General features: G+C 39.6%; 1 protein-coding gene across 1 annotated transcript; it reads left to right on the forward strand.

Annotated features, from left to right (window-relative positions):
- Window positions 1–5,119: 5,119 nt before the first annotated feature.
- Window positions 5,120–19,132, forward strand: arhgap31 (Rho GTPase activating protein 31). The gene is made up of 12 exons (XM_085288897.1): window positions 5,120–5,967; window positions 9,291–9,393; window positions 9,771–9,915; window positions 11,123–11,205; window positions 11,330–11,437; window positions 11,538–11,674; window positions 11,764–11,971; window positions 12,070–12,191; window positions 12,417–12,464; window positions 12,673–13,305; window positions 13,405–13,553; window positions 13,863–19,132. Exons 1-12 carry the CDS (start codon window positions 5,868–5,870, stop codon window positions 15,861–15,863), a joined length of 3,837 nt encoding a protein of 1,278 aa, XP_085145023.1. The 5' UTR covers window positions 5,120–5,867; the 3' UTR covers window positions 15,864–19,132.
- Window positions 19,133–21,054: the final 1,922 nt, after the last annotated feature.

Raw genomic sequence — 21,054 nt, forward strand, 5'->3', positions numbered from 1 at the left:
AATTCTAAAACCTTCAGATTAATGAGTTGTTTATTTCCAAAAAGGAAGTGTGTCAAATAAGGCTGTGAGAGTGGAGGTATGGGTTATCGACAAGTTACTCTAAATGGAGCAATAAAAAAAAAAAAAACTGTCTGCTTGGAAAGCCAGAAGGAAAGAGTGATTCATTTATCAGAACTTAGAAATTATGTCAATATTTTTTATGGTAATTCTATTTTAATGAAGAGAGAGAAAATATCAAATACCTCCCCCAAAATTCCAAGGTTATGAAAAGATTTCCAGAAGGACACATCCCCCAGCATGCACCTATTCCAGGAAGGCAGTACAATACAATAAAAACTAAAACAAACAGAATGGGGAAAAAGTACATTTGCCAGGGTTGTTACAATAGTAAGTAAACAATTAATGAACATCCGTTTGTCCCCCTTCCACTAACCTGTTCAATCAACAATTACTCAAACACGCATGCATTTATATTTTTATGTTGTATTTATTAGATACTCTTGATTTGTGTGCATGGAATGAAAGATTCTGAGTCTTAGCTAGAATTATGGCTCCCCCACATTGCCACACAGAATACAATCAATCGATCACAATACTTCTGATCTCAACTTAACTTATGTTTATAAAGCACAGCTTCCTATAGAATCAGTTTATTCCAGTCCAAACTCAATCTTCATGGGTAAGGCCAAAGAGGTCATGAGATCATGGAGTGGCCAGGCCAGTCTGCAGACCTCAGTCCCATAGAACATCTGTGGAGGAAGCTGAAGCTTGGCTAAGAAAACTAAAGGACTTCAAGTTTCTGTAAAGAGAAGTAGACCAAAATCCTTCCTGAGATGTGTGCAGACCTGGTGACCAACTTACAACTTCTATGTATTGTTTTTTGTTTGTTTTTTTTCTGGATTTTTAGTTGGTTTAGTTTATTTGGTTTATTTATTTTTCTTGCCATTAAAATTAAACAGTCTCTAATTTTGTATTAGTTTATTTCTTTTTAAGTGAGCAAACTTACAAATTCACCAGGGGATCAAATAATTATTTCCCGCACCATAAATATGCACAAAGCTGGAAAAGACTTCAAAGGCACGTCAGGAGAGCAGAGTGTTTATCAGTTTCACAATAAGACAAATTATGTACAAATGAAGGGAACTTGGGCCTGCTCTAAATTATTTAGTAACAACAGTCTGCAAAGATCTTATGCAGTGCACGCCATGCACATCTGAGAGAAATGAAAAGCTGAACCTGAGGATAACAGGAAAAACAACTGTGGAAAATAATTAACCAAAAGCAAGTGTTCATCTCAGAGGACGAAGGAAGGAAGCTTTGCTTTTTGGAAATGATTTCTAACGTCATATCTGGAGGAAAAGTGCACTGCACATCAACACAAAATACCAAAATGTCCTTGTTTGGGCCTCCTGTGATTACCACAGGACCCCGATCTTATGCACTTGTTAAAAAAAATGGGAACGGTCAAGTCAAAGTACTATTAGGCACTTAATGTTCATAATTAATAAGAAGGTAAAGAAAATGCAGGTTATTGCTACTAGAGGTCTGAGTTGCCAGAATCACTGCCCTACACAGTGAACGGTCACTGAATGTGTTCAGTAAAGACGTGCAATGTCCAGCTGTTTGTGACGCATTCAATTTTGTACATATCTATAATAATAATAATGGATTGGATTTATATAGCGCTTTTCAAGGCACCCAAAGCGCTTTACAATTCCACTATTCATTCACTCTCACATTCATACACTGGTGGAGGCAAGCCACAGTTGTAGCCACAGCTGCCCTGGGGCAGACTGGCAGAAGCGAGGCTGCCATATCGCGCCATCGGCCCCTCTGGCCAACACCAGTAGGCAAGTAGGGTAAAGTGTCTTGCCCAAGGACACAACGACCAGGACAGAGAGCCCAGGGATCGAACCGGCGACCTTCCGGTTACAGATGCGATTCCCAACCCCCTGAGCCACGGTCACCCCTATGCATATTTGTTGTAACTGTGCATTACATAAGAAGCACAACCTCACTGTGCAACTTGCTGTAGTGCAAAGATTTGACCAGAGGAGGGCGTGGAGAGCACAACTTCCAGTTTAAAGAGGACATCTCAAGGTATTTAAGAAAATTGCATTTATTGCCAAACAACTGGGACAACAGTGGCCTCAATTCATTATAATAATAATAACAGGATTAAGCTCAGACATGGAACAATAAAAGAAAATAAAACAATAAATGATCTTTCTTGATGTTCAAATAATGTAAACTTATATCTTATTTTCTAGGATTCTAATATTCCTGCTTAGTTAGAAAACATGGCCTAATCAGGTTTGGCGTGAATAGGCTATGCAAACAAAGGGTTAGACTCTCTGTTGATATAGTTTAAGCAAATTGACATAGCACCTCACGCCTATTTAAATCACTAAAGCCAACATAGCCACCTGTCTCGCATCAAATACAGCTGAAATATCAATCTTCTGTCTTGAAAACCTTATATCCTCATGCAAAATCAACAGTTTTTTGTATATATAAAGAACATTTTCTACCTAGTTGTGTCATTTCCCTTCTTCCACATTTAGCTGGAGCCAAATTGTGCTGCAGATCTACCAAGGCATTGCATCACTCTGAGAACATGGAGAACTTGTTCTAAAAGACTCAAAGTAAGGACAAGAATAACTCCTTATTAGTCGCACACACAATGAAATGGTCTCTTAGCATAGACACTTTTTTTATTATTAACCAGTGCAAAGAAAGAGCGGGATGTCTGAGGCTTTGTATGAACAGCATGATGTCATCTCCTCTTCCTATGGTGCAGAATGAAAGCTTTGTCTTGCTGAGGCCAAGCTTGGTCATGTAGCTCACATGTGACATTCACAAAACACTCACAAAAATATCAACTCTGCGAGCTGTGATCTACTCAACAAACCACACAGTGCAGATATTTAAAAAAAAGGTCCACAGCTACCTGCTGTGTGTACCTCGTTGTTCTTGCTTTTAAATACTATATGGCTTGTGTAAGAGCTCCTTTGTCAGATGTTCTCATTTCTATTTGTAGCAGAACAGTCATTTAAGTATGTGGAAGTTTCCTCTTTTTGCTCCAGTTGTTTCAAACTGTTCAGTTACGCAGGTCAGATGAGTTGAATCTGAATTTTGTGTGTGTGTGTGTGTGTGTAGGTGTGTTTGTGCCTGGATGTCAGTATCAGCCATGTCTGTTTAGAACAAATAGATCCTGGGAAAATGATTCCTTGTTTTCATAAATACGTAGAAGTGAGAACAGATGGATGGATTAACAAAATGTTCTCAGAGGGAAAAAAAAAAAAAGAAAGACATGGAAACTGGCATTTTTGACAGCTGTAGTAAAAAGTGGTGGTTAATGTTTTAGAGAAAGAAAGGATTATTTGTATGTAAAGAATCCGCATAGAATCATCACCCAAGTCTGCCGTTTTCTCTCTGCTCTACTGAGAATTCGAGCTTCTGTCAACTCATTGTTTTGGTTTTCCGGCCTGTTATTTTACTTTGGTTCACTCACACTGCTTGTGTTAGCGACTGGGCGGGAGGCAGACAATGTCAGCAATGAGCTGGTAAACAGAGCCGAGCATTTAACAGCCAAGGAGCCAGATATTTCCCCAGGGAGCAGGAGGAGGCCAGAACACAGCTAAAAGAAGCATGATTATTAGACTTATTAGGCTTAAGTTATGGGGTGGACAAAAAGCAAAACTCTAGATTAATGCTAACGTTACTGCATATCTCCTAGACGTGTAAAAGGCAGCACTACTCCCTATCTGGTTTACCATTAAAAAGTGATACCAGGCTTATGTTTTTAATGTTTGGTTTGCAGCTTGTTATTTTATAGCTTTTTATTTCTGTATAGGAAAAAGTTGCTTTTACTCCAAATCAGTTTTTCAAGTTACGTAAGGCTGGTTTAACATGCTCTTTGGTGTCTGCATATGCATGTTTTTCTGGCAGGAGTAAATGGTTTTAATTCGATAAATGTCTACAGTTAATAAATCATTGCACTCGGTGGTTTGTCAGGGGGAATCGGCGATTATGTCCAAAAATGTCACTTCATGGAAAATTCAGTTTTTCACGGCTTTAAAATTCCAAGCCTCATTTGCGGAATATGTTTCTTGGGGTCTGTAATTTTCCCTGTTAAACCGTCAGAGTTCCACAACGCTCAAGAATGCACTCACTGGCCATTTTATTAGGTATAATCATATCACAGTGACTAAACGCATTAAGGCATGCAGTCATGGTCAAGATGATTTGCTGTAGTTCACACCGAGCATCAGAATGGGGTAGCAGCTGATTTCAGTCATTTTGAACATAGAATGGTTGTTGTACAAATCGCTGATCTGGCATTTTGTCCCACACAATCACCTCTATGGGTTACAGAGAATAGTCTGAAAAACAAGAAATTGTGGATTTAGAGTTCATAATGATGTCAGTGGTGTAGTGGTCTATGGGCCTCTTAGTAACAACTGAGCATAAACACCACAGCCTACCTGAATATTATGCTGACCATGCCCATACTTTTAGGGCTACAGCGTACTCATCTTCTGATGTCTGGAGAGAAGCAGGAGATTCACCTCATGGATGTACAGCTGACAAATCTGCAATAACTGTGTGATGCTGTCATATTTATACGGACAAAACCCTGGAATGTTTCCATGAAAAATTAAGGCAGTTCTAAAGGCAAAAGTAGGGCCCAACCCAATACATATAAGGTGTACCTTATATTGTGGCAGGTGAATGTATAGACTCACTATTTATGGAGTTGGGCATAATGACCCCTGCAATTGTGTTTGTATTACATGGAAAATATTACATAGAAATCATTTACATTCTATAACTAACACGACTCAGTGTTTTAGCCATTAATTCATTATTTGTTTGAATAGAAACTGAACTGAAAAAGACAAAGATTACATATGTAGCAGTTAGTAACAAGAACCATGTGTTGTCCATCTCGCCACGCCACCCCTCCCCATTTCCCCCCATTTCCCATCTGTGCCCTTCAGGCCCTTACTTCAGTCAACTCCCACTTCCCTCTTCCTTCAGAACCCGTCTGTTTTTGTTTTCGAGCCGGAGCTCTTTGCACAGGAAACTGTATACATTGGGAGCATTCAGGAAGGCAGAGAGAAGTTTTCCCGTTAGCTCCAGGTTTGGGCACATCAAAAAAAAATACAGAGAAGAAGAGAGTAATTACTAAACTAGGAGAGAAACACAAGTGTCAGCTGTTCTCACTCCCTTAACTTCACATCCCTCCCCTTGCATAGTCTCAGCATTTAAAAAATCCCAGGCATACCACTGCCACAAATCAACACGTTTACGTGAATGTATTTATTTGTGAAATTAGAGAAATCTGTGTAAAACTAGGGCCATTCTTCATTGGGGGGGGTTCTTGCCCCTCTTGACGCATGTTCGTCTTAGCTACAGAGAATCTGTGAAGAAAAGGAGACAGTGTGGAATGAAGGAAAAGAGGAGGAGAAAGAAGGAGCAGAGCGAGACTGGTTGGGGGTTAAAGAAAAACGACAGGAAACCGACGGATCCTAACGCAGTTTCTGCAGAGCTTTCAGAGATAATGCCACATTCTAGAGAACCAACAGTCACACCGTGTCTTTTTTGTGTTTGGTCTTCTGTTAAAGTGACAACACTCTAAAGGACTTCAAGTTTAAAAAGTGACGTCACTTCTCCTCTCCTCTTCCAGCAGTGTGGTCAGACAGAATGTGAGCGGATGCAGATTTTTTGGGAGCTGTTTGCTGGGATTTCTATGTGGCTGCTTTTTGATCTACTAACTCAACTTTCTTGAGGTCATATGGATCATTCGGTGTGCTCTCAAGGAACCTTTTGCTTTAATCATCTGGACTACTAACTGGATCCACATGAAGAATAAAGGGACGAAGCAGAAGACCAAGAAGAAAGGAAGTGAAAATGCGTTCGGCTGTGACCTGATAGAACATCTCCAGAATTCAGGACAAGATGGTAAACTCTTTTCTTTCTTTTTAAAAATTGCTTCCTTGAAATCTAATTCTACTTTACCAGAACTGTTGCTAAACTTCAAACTATTCCTATTAATAAGTATTTCCCATACAGATAGAGGCTAATGAAGATAATGAGGGTAATAGGCTTTACTAGTCGTTTCTTATGTTGTTGTAGCTATTTTAACAGAAAAATTGTATGAGTAGAAGACAAAAGATTCCTTCATGTAATAAACACAGTCTTTGTTCAGCGGTTACATATACACACTGTATGTATCCAATTTTTTACATTTAGTAAGGTCATTCATTCACCCACTGACTAAATTAAATGGTCATTTGCGACGTTGGGTGTGGCTCTTACATTTTTGTGTCAGTTTCCTATGGTGGCTATAGTTCCTATGAGTAATTCTGTGCCTACCAAAAGACTTGCTAGGACTGCGGCTCCCTGCTTCTGTGAGAAAATAACGAGCCAAGAAAAACAGACCAGAAACAAAGACTTCCCGACTCATTCAACAGATTGTTCAACTAACCGGGTTTTCATTAGCTTTCTGGGGTTTTTCGTGTCCGTTTATGTCATCCTCGTTCTTTTATCACCACCGTCATATGCGAGGTTTGACATCATATGTTAAATATGAAAAGAGTGAAGAAAAAACCCTCCCACGTGCAGATATGAATAGCTACGCAGAGGGTAACTTTAAAGATGACCTGTTACAGTGGACACACTGCAAGGCGGGGTATTCAACACAGGAAGTGAGGGAGGAGGTATAGGTTGTACTCCTATGTCATGAAAGCATATTGGGCTTTTGTACTCTTAGTGACTCTCCATGAAAGTAGCTGAACACCCCTGAGAGCAACCGGCAAACTCACAGCAACACAACATAGATGATAAGTTGAGTAAAGGCTCAAAAACCTATATATTTTGACGCATTTGAAAGTGTTTTCTGTATTGCTCTTCTTGGTATGGTTAAGTGCTGAAACAGCTTTAAAAGCACAGCGTTGTGCACAAGTGACAATAATGCATTCAGCACACTTGTACATCTACAATAAATGGTATTTGACAGAAAATACTCTCAACTTTTGCATTTTTAAGATTAACTTTAATCTAAACTGTCAAAAAACAAACAAATGATAAATAATAGTTGATAATATTTAATGAATAAATATTGATTTGATGCCAAGAAAGTTTAAAACATACACTTCCTGTCTAGATGAAGTAAGGTTTTTTTCAGTTTTTCACATTAGGAATGTGATGTTGGCTCTGTAAAATAACAGCATCAAATACTTTGGTCCACGTACAACTGTTTCTGTAACATGTTCAGTGTTTAATGAAACATTTAAGATGACAGTAGCAAGACGTGCAAATACCTGTTTTTTTACAAAGTTTCGTGTATTGATTTGTTGCCACATGCAGTCAAATCCTGTTTCCGAGGCTTCTTTGTAAAACAGATGAAAATCTAATTGCGTTTTGTCCTTCTGCGAGAGGCAGAAATCTTCTCTAAGTCGGGAAACGCGGAGGCACAAAATGGAAACTCCAGAGTGCCTCATCGTCCAGAATTTAACCACAAGCATGCTATTAAAAGTCCAATTAAGTCAGAAGGAAGAGAATTTAAATAGCAGATTGTTGGTGTCTGTGGTGATGAATGAGAGACTAACTCCTGCAAGTAATATTCAGGCATTCATTTTGTTGAGGACACAGTCTATGTTTTGTTTGCGAGATCATTCGTTTTGTACGAAAAAAAACTGAAACATTACATAAAATTCAATATCTAAAAAAGCTAAATGTTGATTAAAACTTTTTAATTTGTTTTATATTCAAACTTTTATTTCAGGCAAACAAAAACATGGTATGCTTATTTTATTTTTTTTTACTATTTCAGCCCTTATCAGTCAGAGTCCTAAAAGAACACCTTCCAATCAACAGATATGAGTAGACTTTTAATTTGGAATGTAACCTTTAGCTTCCTGAGACCTGTGTTTATGTTTAAGTTGCATTTTTTTTCCAATGCTAATTTCTCTAAGCTATATGGAAGTAGTTAATGAGTGAGTATAAAGATAAGTATAAAGACTAAACTTTGTAGAGACTAAAGAAGTCTGTCCTTCTATGGGGCAGTGTGTTTATTTTACAACATAACACAATAATGTCACAATATTGTAATAAAGTATATTATGGCCTCTTCTTTAAGTTTGTATTCAACCTAATAACGTAGTTTTGCAGCAATGGCAAGTGTGTATATGTAAGTATCTATGAAAAAGAAATTCTTCAGGAACTGTGGTGGTGAAAAATATGCATGGCTTTTTTCCAAGCTACCAGTTCCTTTGGCAATAAGTCAAAAAGTTGATTTCGGACACTGCTTTCAGTTTCCTGTCACACTTTGACTATTTAGCCTATGAAACTGACAAGACACAGTTAAACAGTTCAACACCTGCCACTATCATACGTTTTCTGATAGGCTAACATCAGCAAGCGTTTACACTACTGTACAGTCAATATAACTACAAATGGAATAAGTTGGGGACTGACATTCAGTCATAAGTAGCAATATACTTTTAAGACTTGTAAGTCAGTATAGGAACCTTAAATACTCATTTAAAATAATAATGCCTTAATTAAATTCTTTCATCTTTAAGTACGACAAATAAACATGTCAAATACATTCTATAAACCTTCATAATGCACAGTTAATTAATGATAATAATTAATGACAGCAGTTTGCTGATCTGCGTGAAACTCGGAAGATGAAAAATCTGATTAAATGTTGGAGGTCATTTCTATTATTCAGAAGTTTTTTAAAGCAAGAGTAAGCTGACCCAGGAAGTGACTTGCAGTCAATTTTTATTTTCATAATTAGTTAAAGGGAAGCTGCGATCGGATCGTATGGTTGCAGTCCATTCTCATAAGGTTTTAAAATAGTGGAGCAAGACAAAGTTGTGTTCAGAAGGTGATGTGCCGTCGTTTAGAAAGCTGCGCAGGTCAGTGGTAACATTTCAAAAGCCGTTTTCTATTAGAGGAAATGTCGTAAGTAATCCCAGCTACAAGGACTGGGTGTGTCAACTTTCCTCTGAAACAAACAAACCATTTTTAACTTCCTGTCCACCTACAATCACCAGCCCCAAGGAGTCGAAAACGGTCATAGTGGAACAAACCACATACCATGAAGTCGACCGTATGCATTGTTACTGTGGAAAGTTAAACGTACAGCAATTTCCTCCCCTTGCTTTTCCGATTAATGCAATGTGGATATGTGTAAAGGAAAAAAAAAAAGGTGAAACACGATGAAATATAATCGTTCAGGTTTCTCTACAATTAACATTGTTTCTTTAATGAAGTTCCTCAGGTCCTGAAGAAATGTGCAGAGTTTATTGAGAAACATGGGATTGTGGACGGGATCTACAGACTGTCGGGGGTTACCTCAAATATCCAGCGTCTCAGGTACTCCTACCATACTTTTTTGAAGATTTGCAACAATTAGACATGACATGCTAAGAATTACGATTTAAAATCTTAGACTAATCCTGATGGTCTGTATGTATCGCCTCTGTTTATATGCAGCTTCTCTGAACAGTTACTGGTGTATGTATTCTTCTTGAAAGAAACAACACACATAAATCATCTGCGTTATGCAAGTGTTTCCTTAGATCTTTTTTGCATCTTTTTTTGCATCTTTGCTGGTGATTTTCCCCCCCCCAAAATAACACAAGTCAACTGAATAGACTTAAATCTTACCAGCTACATTCTGCAATCGTAGTTAGCAGGGGTGTTAAACAATCAAAGCATTCAGCTAAGTCTGTGTGTGTGTTTGTGTGTAGGCAGGAATTTTGTTCTGAGGCGTGCCCTGACCTTACAAAGGAAGTGTACCTCCAGGACATCCACTGTGTGGGTTCCTTATGTAAGCTGTACTTCAGGGAGCTACCCAATCCTCTGCTCACATATGAGCTTTACAGCAAATTCACCGTGAGTACATTCAAGTCACATCTGCTGTCGTGATGGGGGAGGGGGGATCCTGTGTGACACAGAAGTGGTTTGACTGCACGTTCAGCTGGTCATATGTCACTCACAAGGGTACAATTAGCAGATATCAGCTTCATATTGGCTAATTTGCATTTAAATGGTATTTTTTGACCTAATGACACTATTCATAAAGAGTTTTTCATGTTTATAACAGCTGTAATTTTACAGTAATGACAACAATAACCACTTCCAAAAAATGTGTTACTCATGAAAAAAACTTAATTTAAAGATGAAAAACATCTTGTCTGTTTCACTGTTGCATAAGATGCACAACGAAGTTAGAAAAACACAGTTAAAGTGTAATCACATCTTCATAAATTCAGATTTTTAGCACCGAACATTTGTGAATTTTCTGGATAAAATGCAGGCAAGAAAGTAGGAAAGAAGGAAACAGGAATATCAAACTCTAAGATCAGGATCATATTTTCTGCCCAGCGTTCTGTGTACTTTCACGGGGCATTTGCATACCTTGGCATTCGTACATTTCGTGCCGCTGGTTCCTGAAAAACTGCAGGACTCCAGTGTTTTAGGAAAAATCTGCCCTTCGCACGGTGCACTAAAAACATCATAAGAACAGTTTAGAAAACTTTATTGTTTTCTTTAAAAGAACAAAGTTGGTGCTAAATTGCTTTCAGATTGCAAACGTTGCTCCTTTTTTTGCATAAAACGTTATTTTTAGGTGGACGGTTTGTACTTTGACTGTTTGAGTTAAATGCAACTTACAAAAGCTCAGCTGTTTGAAGCTCCACTGCATTAGTTTTACAGCAAACATACCAACCTATGCTTGTCTGTTAACAGGGCTAACAGCCCTGACAGCTAGATTTTTTTTTTACCCTACAGATAATTATAACATTAATCATATCGAGTGTAATCTAAGATTAAAAAAAGAAAAAGAAAAAGAAAGTTCAATGTTGTTTTAGTGCAGGGCAATCTAGTCGTTCTGCAGCTATATTAAGGTTTTCTCTGATTAATGATTAGAGAGCTGCAGAGAAAACGCTAATGCTTTTTTAAAAATATAATGGTACTCTATAATTCAAACAATCTTCTAATGTACTTCCTCTAACATATACTTAAAAGAATGCTGGCGTTCATGTATCTCAAAGTAACAAAATTAGGCTGACGTGAATTATTTTGTGCGGTTCGCATGCAGGAAGTGGTCTCAGTCCAGGACGATCATGAGAGACTTTTACACATTCAGAAGGTCATCAAAGAACTGCCGACTGCTCACTTCAGGTGAACCTTTAACTTCTTAAACTTTAATGGATGTGACAGTCGTCCTGCTGACAAACTCTTTACTGTGTTTGACTAATCGTGTTTAAATAAGTGTGAAAACACATTTTTTCTCACCTATCCTTAGGACTCTGGAGTACCTTGCAAAGCACTTGTCTCACCTCGCTACCCTGAGCACCCAAACAAACATGCATACACGTAACCTTGCTTTGGTGTGGGCTCCAAATCTGCTGAGGTGCGTTTAGATGTGGTTGAGACACATTATACGCCATCCAGTGTCAATGCAAGTTTTTACTGTTGGGTTTCAACACTTGTTTTTGTATTTCCTTTTTTAGATCTAAAGACATTGAGGCTTCATCTGGTAATGGAGACATGGCTTTCCAGGAGGTGCGGATACAACAGTCGGTGGTTGAGTTTATTTTAAACCACGCAGATCAGATCTTCAGCAGTGAACAAATTCAAGTCAAAGAAGGTATGACACTTCTTTTGCTGAGGAGAAATGTTGAGCTGAAGCATTTTCTCAGTTACCAGCGCAAAAAACAACATTTTATATTTCTCCAGGACCGGTTTCGAAGTGTGGGGAAAAGTACGCCACGCTCCCCATCAGTGGCCAGTGTGGGCCAATGAAGTTGATGAGTTTGGAAGAAGCTCAGGCTCGCTCCTTAAGTCCAGACCACCCTCTCCATAAAGAACGCCAGCGAGAGAACAGTTTGCCTGATACAAGCACGGCCACGCTCTATCACACCGTCATAGACATATCAGACAACAAGTAAGATTTGGCCTCAGCCTCACGTGTGTTTAAAGTGCTGTGATGCTGTGACATGTGACAGATGCCAGTGAGCTTAATCTTCTCTCTTCGTTTGTCAGGAGAAAGTTTTCTGGGAAATCGAAGAAGTGGAAGTCTATCTTTAACATCGGAAGGTCTTTGGACCCAAAGGGAAAACTTAGCCGGAATGGCAGTGTGCTCATAAGAGCACAGGGAATGACAGGTAAAGATTCCCACAGGAGAGAACTATTTAAAGGAAAACTAGCTAAATATACGTCCCCACCGGGCAACATGAACAGCCAAGCAAGTTAGAAACAGTTGGACAACATGATTTGCCTTTTCCTTTGACCTTCTTTAATGATGTTTCAAAATTATGCAGGCCTTAAAGCGAATATCCAGCCCATGCTAGTTAGTGTTAATTTAATATTTCTTTTTTGTTTTCTTACAGAAAAAGCTGCTCTCCGTCCATCCAGGAGCATGGAGTCCTTGTACACAGGTGGGGCTTAAACCTTGTTGTAACTATTTGCATGGAACTGAAACAAACTGCATAAATTTTGGATGTTTTAATTTAGCAAAAGACTTTCTCTTTGCCTCGTTATAAGAGAGTACCATTGCATATACTGTAGTTCTCAGAAATCGTGTGTGTAAAAGGGCATGACATTTTCTTATGCTAATATTTATCACTTTTGGACTTTGAATTGCAGATGATGACAGAACAGGAAGCAATAGTCCAGCTGGTGGACCAGGCAGTATTTTCATTCCGGATGTAAAATCCAGAACGCTGGGATCCGACTCGCTCTGTGACATCAGCGAACATGATCAAAACTGGGAGTTTAAAGGGAAGAACACTGGGGGGGCAACGGGTGGCTGGAATGTCAGCGAGAACCAGAAGGGCTCTGAGCCCCCTCAGAAAAACCTGCCAGAGCAGCTCAAGGTGTTTAAAGGTGACGACCTCGGTGGCTACAAGCCCACCTCCCCAAAAAACAGGAGGATGTTGTACTCGGCTTCCTCACACAACAGCTCCTCCCGACCCTCCTTTCCAGGAAGTTTCTTCCCACTGGAGTCTTCGCCGAGGCATCAGCGCAGAGCCGTCAACATATCTGAGCCTTTTGCTGTGTCTGTACCTCTGCGTGTGTCAGCAGTTATCAGCTCTAACAGCACGCCATGCAGAGGGCACGGCAAAGAAAAAGCAGCTACTCTGAAACCCTGCAAAGAGACTTCAGAGCAGAGCGGCAACAGTGGAAAGAGCAACACTTTCCCCCAACTGGAACGGAAGAGGCAGGAAAGAGCAGAGAAGAATAACGTAGAGGAGGTGACGTCCAGGGTATCGTCACAAGGTAAGGCCATCTTCCTTTTTTTGTGTGAATTGTTGCTCACATCTAAAGTCATACTTGTGTAACCGGTTGCAATGAAAACAAAAAACATGTTTTATTCAGATATAAGGAAAGAAATGGTCCAAGACGGTCAAGGAGAGAGGAATATTTCTCAACTGGAACTGCAGTCCCTTGCAAATGCAAGAGAAGGCAAAGATGCAGCGCCATCTTCTGGGAAAGAACTGCACAACCTGCCCACAGAGAAGCAACTGGTAATCATCTCCGATTACAGATGTTGTCTTTTATTATAGTTCAGGTGTAACACTCCATAATAATTTGTGAAATTAATTTTTTTTTAAGGAATAAGTACTGTATTTGCTAGTATTATTAGTATTTTGCGTCACGTTATTTACTCAGGTTTAGCCTTTTTTACAAAAAGGAACTAACCAGACCCAATAACACTGCTTTAAAATACCAGAAATGTTTTAGTGTGGTAACCCAGTTGTTCTTGCTCATGTACATTTGCTGTAATTTGTTACTCTTTGCTAATCTTTGCTTGCTTATCCCTTATAACTTCCCAGGATAAGAGATCTTCTACTGGCAAAGACCTGTGGTCTGACCTAAACCAGGAACTGAAAATAACTGAACCCGAATTTGACCTGCTGGATGAAAATGTTAAACAAGTTAACGTCTCAACAAGCACTTGTGTGAACACTAAGTTAACAATGGATGTTAAGGCGAAGCGCAGCCGCAGCTCTCCATCTCTGTCTTTGCTATGTAGAGAGCAGTCTTCAAATACCTCTCGGAGTGATTGTGAAGTCGTCGCAAAGAAGCAGCCTTCAGAATCAGACATCTTACTGTCTCTTCACAAAACTGCACCGCCTACTGACACGATGGATGAGAAAGAGAAGAAACTGAATCTTAAAATCCCACCCTTAAACAAAGATAACTCAGTTTACACCAAGCAGAGCCAGCTTTGTCCAAAGAAAGCCAGTTCAGACCAAGTCATAAATCATTTAAGAATTGAGGATGTTCTTGTGGTTGCAGATAATATAGACAGCAAATCTCACAAACACGAAATTCCTCAGGAGAACCAAAATGCCTTCAGTGATGGAGCGAAGAAAGTTATGATTCCTGAGTTGGAGATCCCTCAGAGGCTTCCAGTGTGTTTGGAGGAGAAACGTAACACACTGGAGCTGCCGAACCTCGACGATGATGAAGGAGGGACTTCAGAGGAGCTGGACCTGGTGGAGCCCTGGGAGGATATTAGCTCCACTAAGCAGTGGGTTACAAGCCCACTCCACTCACCTGATCTGGAGCACTTATTTAACCACCTGTCACCCTTCAGCTCACACGGGGAAACTTTGAGCTTAGAGGTGGAGAAGAGCTCATCTCCTCAAGCTGATAACAACAAGTTCTTCAGGAGCACCGAATGCTCTCCAGGAAACCTCCTTCAGACTACAAACAGCAAACCAGAAACAACGTGGATGTACGTTCCTTCGGCACCTACACGGTCGAGCTTGAACAGCAATAGCACAACACAACCTCAAACGGAAAAGTGCAGCACAACAAAATCGAAGAACACAGCGTCATCTCAGAGGTTTAATAGACAAATGTCGTATGAGGCAGCAGCTTCAGAGAAAAGAGAGGAGAAATGCTTTTCTAAACACAGGCCGTGTTCGCTTAACTTGGATCTGGGACATAGGTATATCAGAGACATTTCTAATCAGCAAAACCGTACTTCATCAGAGTTTTCCTCCTGTCAGAGGGGGCTAATGGCCTCATCTGGAGCTGTGAACAACGGGCTGCCCTCAGAGTTGGAGCTGTTTCTGAACGATCGGCAGGCGCCTCTCCGGCGAAACTCGGCCCCGGTCAGCGTGTCTTCTGTGCGGACAGCCTTCATGATAAAAACGTGCCAGGCCAAAGCTGTCCCTGTCATCCCCCCAAAGGTGCAGTACAGCCAGATACCTCACTGCAGACCCGAGAATGAATTTGACAGGGTGAAGGAACAAGAAAAGGAGAATCCTAAAGTGAGCACGGAGAAAAGCAATGCTGCACCTCCTCCGAGCGTGTCAGACCTAAAGGAGGAGCTGGAGAATAAAGAGCCAGCCCCCATACTCCAAAAACAGCCAAGTGTTGAGAAATCTGCCGAGTCTTTGAAGATCTCATCCACTCCAGAATTGCCTGTGATAACCAGGAGGCACACACCCAGCCTGGAAGTGTTTGTGGATTGTCCCAGACCCAGCAGAGGGAACCTCTTACAAAGACCGTCCTTTAGGAACAGACAGAGACCTCAAAGTCTTATCCTGCTCAGCCCTCCGTTTCCCATCATGGACTATCCGACGTCGGGGGATGACGGCAAGCTCCTTTCACCCATCAAGAGCCTGAATGACGCGTCAGCAGCGAATGTCTTTTCTAAAGAGATGGCCGAAAATTTCAGGACAACAGAGGGGATCGCTCTTCAGAATAAAATGACTATCCCAAAAAGCGGACAGAGACTGGAAACGTCAACCAGCTGCTTCTACCAGCCACAGAGAAGGTCGATGATATTTGACAGCAGGAGCCACAGGCAGATTGAGTGACTGGAGATCCACTCAGCGACCATGTATGTAAATAGATGCGATACATCAAGATCCCAAGGAAGATGATATGATAACCTGTTGTAAATTGTATGACTCACACATTCCTTGAAAGGCGGTTTAAAAACAGGAAGTAAGTGGGAAAGAGGAAAAGGAAGCCACGATGTGCCTGAGTGCCATTTATCCTTGAGTGACATCTGCAACCAATGTTTTTTTTAAGTCTCCATTAGTCTATTATTTTGGTCTCTATTGTGTTAGAGATTGATTTGCTGTCATCTAATTGTTTTTAGCTCATTTAGGAAATTTATGTAAAATTCATTTTAGGATAACAGACATTCTGTCTCATTCCCAAGGCATGTTATGATATATATCCTACCCTGTCAAAGAGAATCACTGCCAGACTGGAAAGTATGAAAAGCATCCTTTTGCTATTAAAACTGCAACTTGCAAACTGGCTGCCGGGCAGCTTTTGTCATAGATGGAATAGTGAGCTGTGCTAAATATTTTCTGATGAATGAAAAATCACTATTGACCTTTTAAACCGCAAAAAAAGGAAAACAAAATCTTAACTCAGGGTTGAAAAACTGGTTGTTTATCCAGAGGCTTGAAGTACCATTTTAACCATACACAGCTTCAAAATCCAAGTTATACATGAAAGTAAAATGTTACCAGCAACACAGACCTCTGAAAAAAATGTCCCTTTTAAACTTGTATGGAGTCATTTGGTGTAGCAGTGTCTAAACCACATTTTACTACCACAGTTAGAAGTGAAACCCGAGGGGTCTGGAGATGATTAACGAAGTAGGAAAGAAAACGAAGGGAATATCTGTTGCACTGATTAGTAGATGTTTTTGTGCATAAAAGGGTTAGTAGCTGTATCTGTCTGATATAACAGAAATGTAGTTCAGTAAAGTAGAAGTATGGAGAAGTTTAAAGATATGAAATGGAAATATTCAAGTCAGGTACACTTAGTTCAAAATGGTCAGGTTAGGAAGGTTTGGTATGGAGTAAGTAGGTAATCCATCCTCACACGCATATTTAAAGAAATACATGGACAGCAGATAAGCACAATGTACCATAGTGAAGACATAAATAATAAACTAGAGGATCCACACAGCAGCATGTAGGATTTTAAAATAACTATACTATGATTTGCGTACATGAGTTATCGCTGCAGGAACAAAGCTGGGTTTTTTAAAACAATGCTGTTCTGCACTTTGGGACGCGGAGCCTTTCTCCAGAAGAAAAAAACTGAAACTCACGATCAAAGCGGTGCCGTAGACGCGGCTCACCCGTCAGCCCGTTAGACCATTTGATTCAGTGAGTTTCTGTTCTTTATAGATAAATATGACACTGAGGAAAAGGGCAAAGCAGCCCCAACAAAAGCATGATACAATAAACTCAAGGTGGCTTTATCAATGTGCAAATATGACAGATGATAGAATATGGGTTTGTTTTTTTTACACGCAGCTTTTTACAGTTTATTAAGATCAGCTTTAAATCAATAATTATTCCAAGAAATGTATAAAACTGAAGATATTCCCTCTTAACCCCTAGTGAATGGATATTTGATGCATGAGTTTTGGGGAATTGTAAAATTAAAGAAAAATACATTGCACAATACAAAAAAAGCAAATTAAAACAAATGAGAGCTCATTTATGCAAAATCATATTTCATTTTTGTTTAGTTAAGTCAATAAACACTTTTTTCCACCATAAAGTTGAATATTTTACTATCATTTCGTTTTTCAAGATTTAAATGGATGTTGGATGTAAACATCTGTGTATGAGTACATTTTCTAAAATCATGGATCATAATAATTATCTTCAATTTTTAAAAATAGTAGAATATAATGAAGTCATCAATGTACCAGCTTGTGATCGGTCTCATTATCCTGGAGTCATCCAACAACACCACAGTCATCTGGATACGTTAACTTGTCCTGTGTTCATACCCGCCCTGTCACATGTTTTTGCATGGGATAAACAATAACAGTGAGATAATAATATGGACATTTCAGTTATCCGTTAGTTGCATCCAGTCAATTTGCAAGTCAAGAATCCAGCCCACAAGATTTTTATTGAGGCCAAATTGTTCGAATAGTTTGCTGATTTAACTCTAAGGCAGAAATGTGCTGAAGGTTGAAGAAAAATTGACCCACAGCAGATGAGCATACCTTTACGATTTCTGCTCCTCTATGCGGTCTGTAAGCAAGCTCCACGGGTTGCATTGACTAATCACTGATGGTTAGTCATTTGTTATGGAGAGAGCTGAGTCTGCAGGAGCGCTGTCTGGATTCTGGTACACTCATTTCTAAAAATGTCAGAATACAGACACTGGAAAGAAACCTGTCCCATACTCGTGAGCGATGTGATGGCACCGCATGAGATTATGACCTTTTTACATACTTGTGTCAACCTAGTTTGTTCTCAATAGCCTGAATACAGATCTCAAGCCTGATCCTTTACAGGAAAATGACTTTATTTATTCCTTTATGAAGTTTCACGTGACTTTACGTAAACCTGATACTGTATATTACACATGCAACGACAGGCTTAGTGAAGAGCTGGTGGCTGTTTGTTTTTTTTAAAGAAGTATTTAAAAGGAAATTTCTATCAGCACATGAATTAAGAGCTTTAATTCCTGTGTCACTTTTTTCTGTAATATGATTGAATGGATTTCACTTTGGATTTAATGAGAGGGTTTTATTTGGTCATCTGATGATGTGATCAGCGCTGCTCGTCAGACAGTAAACTGGAGCTTGAGTTTGTGCGTGCTGACTGTATTCACTGTGCTTGGATCTTAATGGTGCTTTGTGTAAAAGTCGAATAACACCATCTCCGTTTTACATTTTCTGCTATTTTTGAGTGAACAGCCCAAAAAAAGAAGAATTTTTTTTTTAAATCACTTTGTATGTTAAATTGTATTTAAGATGTCCTTCATGTAATTAAAAGTTGCGGTGTTTTTATACTGTAGTTTGGACAGCCTGGATGTGTGATTCGTGTCATAGTGTTTAATTACTTTGTAACTCATGTATACTTGTTGATACTGAAAATTATTGATTGAATTGCGTGTAATCATGGAGTGGGGGGAGCCTTCGAGATGAGCTTTGCCTTAATTATCTGATTATGGCACCTAAAGTAATGTACATAAGATGAGTTTTGTTACAACAGAAAGCTATGAAAATAAAATGTTCAAAAAAAAAAATTACATAAATCAGCGTGTCAATGACTGTTATTAAATCACGGCATGTCCAGCTCACCACTTCAGAGCTAGAGTTTAATTATTTGTTAATTATTAGTTTACTGACGTTTCCACTTTGACAGCATGAAGTGTTTTGGTACCCCCTGACAATGAAAGCAACCAATCCCAAAAATGCAAAAGAAAGAAATACTTCTAAATATTTTAAGGAAGAAAACTTTTCATTTGGCTATATTTTCCAAAGAAAAAGTTTGGGTTCCTTAAGTTCTTAGTCATAATTCCCCTCAGAATCACAGCTTTCAGCTCTTTGTTATTTCAAAAGGCTTCTAGCTCTGTGATCTTTCACCACTGCTGTTTTATATTGGTAAACATTTGGAAATGATCCCCTTTCTGTCTTTGGTGTTTTCTCTTTTTTTACATACTCGAGAATTTGCTGATATCCAATATAAGTCTGTTCTTTTCTCATCCAGTAAATTGTCCCCTGACCCAGTGGCTGCAACACCAGCAAATTCTGTTTTCATTTCAAAACTTCACAGACTCCATAAAAAAACCCACCAAACATTTTCAGATGCTTGTTGTTTATTTTATTTCATCATCAAAGTTTTCGGTGATGACTGTAACAAGGCCCACCCATACAAAGCTGATTCAAGTCTGAGATTTTGGTAAAAGTCATGAGTGCTGCACATATTTTGTGTAACGCTCCTTTTCACCACTTTGACATGGCACAAAGGATCAGTACACCAAGTTCGCTTTAAATATTGAAACAAACGCTTCATCTTTAACTTTGTAACTTTTTGGTGATAACTTCATCTTCTACTTTACAGTAAGAGACCACCATTGCTTCTCTATCACTTTGAAAGGTACATGCAGGCTGAATACAGTTTAATAGGTTTTTAAAGAGTGCCCTCCTGACTGTTTTTCTGCCCTTCTTAAAAAATGTATCTGGATCTTAGTGCCAATCTTCACAAGTAGATGGTTAGATAGGAATTCTCTGTTTTCCTCTCCTTTTCAAAGCAGCTCCCTGAAAGGAGAATAACAGAGCTGACCGGTGCTGCTGCCTGAATAAGAAGTATTCCTGTAAGGGGCCCCCCCGAGATTTTTCATGTCAAAACTCTGTAAGCCTGGTGGAACACACGCTTCCATTTTAATCTCCTGGCTCTGTGCTTTGCCACCAGGTGACGCTCCTGCTTCACAGTGCACATCCGCGCAAGCCACCCAGCTGCGGAACAAACAAACAGACAAACGCGCTGAAAACGGAGAAAGTGTGCGCTCCAGGCACGTGAAAGTGTTTCAGCTGCTTGGCATACAAGGCGATGGAGATGGTAGAGGTGTGGTGCCCTTTATCTGTCGGCCGAGAGAATCACTCGGGTTGTCTGTCACTTTGGTTCCAGAGTGTTTTTAGTGCGTGTACTTTGCGCGTGTTTGTGCGTCTTTAGGGGAAAGACAACCGCTTGTACTCTCTCCTGACCCCCTTTTTTTTATTATTATTATTAAAAAAGGGTTTCCTTCTGCATGCCCACACAGTAACAGCATAAGGTCTACGTACTGCAGCAGCATCTCAGCAACAATTCTGCTACTACCTGGAACAGAAACTGACAGAATGCTTTAAAACGCAATGACACACAAGTCTTTTTTAACACCATCAAAAGCAAATGAAAACTCTGTAATTGATTTTTTTTTCTTCTTTCTAACCTAGACACAATAAATAGGCCACCACCAACACCAACATGTTTCTTTTTCGCATCTCAGTGCGCACGGCACAGTTCTGTTATCCCCAGTTTTTATGTCTAAGTCTGATATTTACATCAGTGGCCTGTGTGCAGGTGCCACAGTCAAACGCCGACAGAAAACAAATACGTTTCTTTGTCCAAATGTCAAATCTCATACCTATTTAGACAGAAAAAAAAGACAAATCATCCTCGGAGGCATTCAGGTTGCGTCAGTGGTGGCGCTCGCAGAGGTCTCTTCCATGTCTGAGCAGTTCATTATTTC

Source organism: Mchenga conophoros, linkage group LG10 (assembly GCF_057382185.1).
Source record: "Mchenga conophoros isolate Kocher_MC1m ecotype Shallow Benthic linkage group LG10, M_conophoros_male_GT1.1, whole genome shotgun sequence".
Classification (NCBI taxonomy): Eukaryota; Metazoa; Chordata; class Actinopteri; order Cichliformes; family Cichlidae; genus Mchenga; species Mchenga conophoros.

Excerpts from the sequence above, each read along its gene's own strand:
- arhgap31 (XM_085288897.1), top strand. The coding sequence starts at position 5,868 with ATGAAGAATAAAGGGACGAAGCAGAAGACCAAGAAGAAAGGAAGTGAA. Across the intron at positions 12,192-12,416 it reads AAGAGCACAGGGAATGACAG|AAAAAGCTGCTCTCCGTCCA; the intron begins GTAAAGATTCCC and ends GTTTTCTTACAG. Across the intron at positions 13,306-13,404 it reads GTCCAGGGTATCGTCACAAG|ATATAAGGAAAGAAATGGTC; the intron begins GTAAGGCCATCT and ends TGTTTTATTCAG.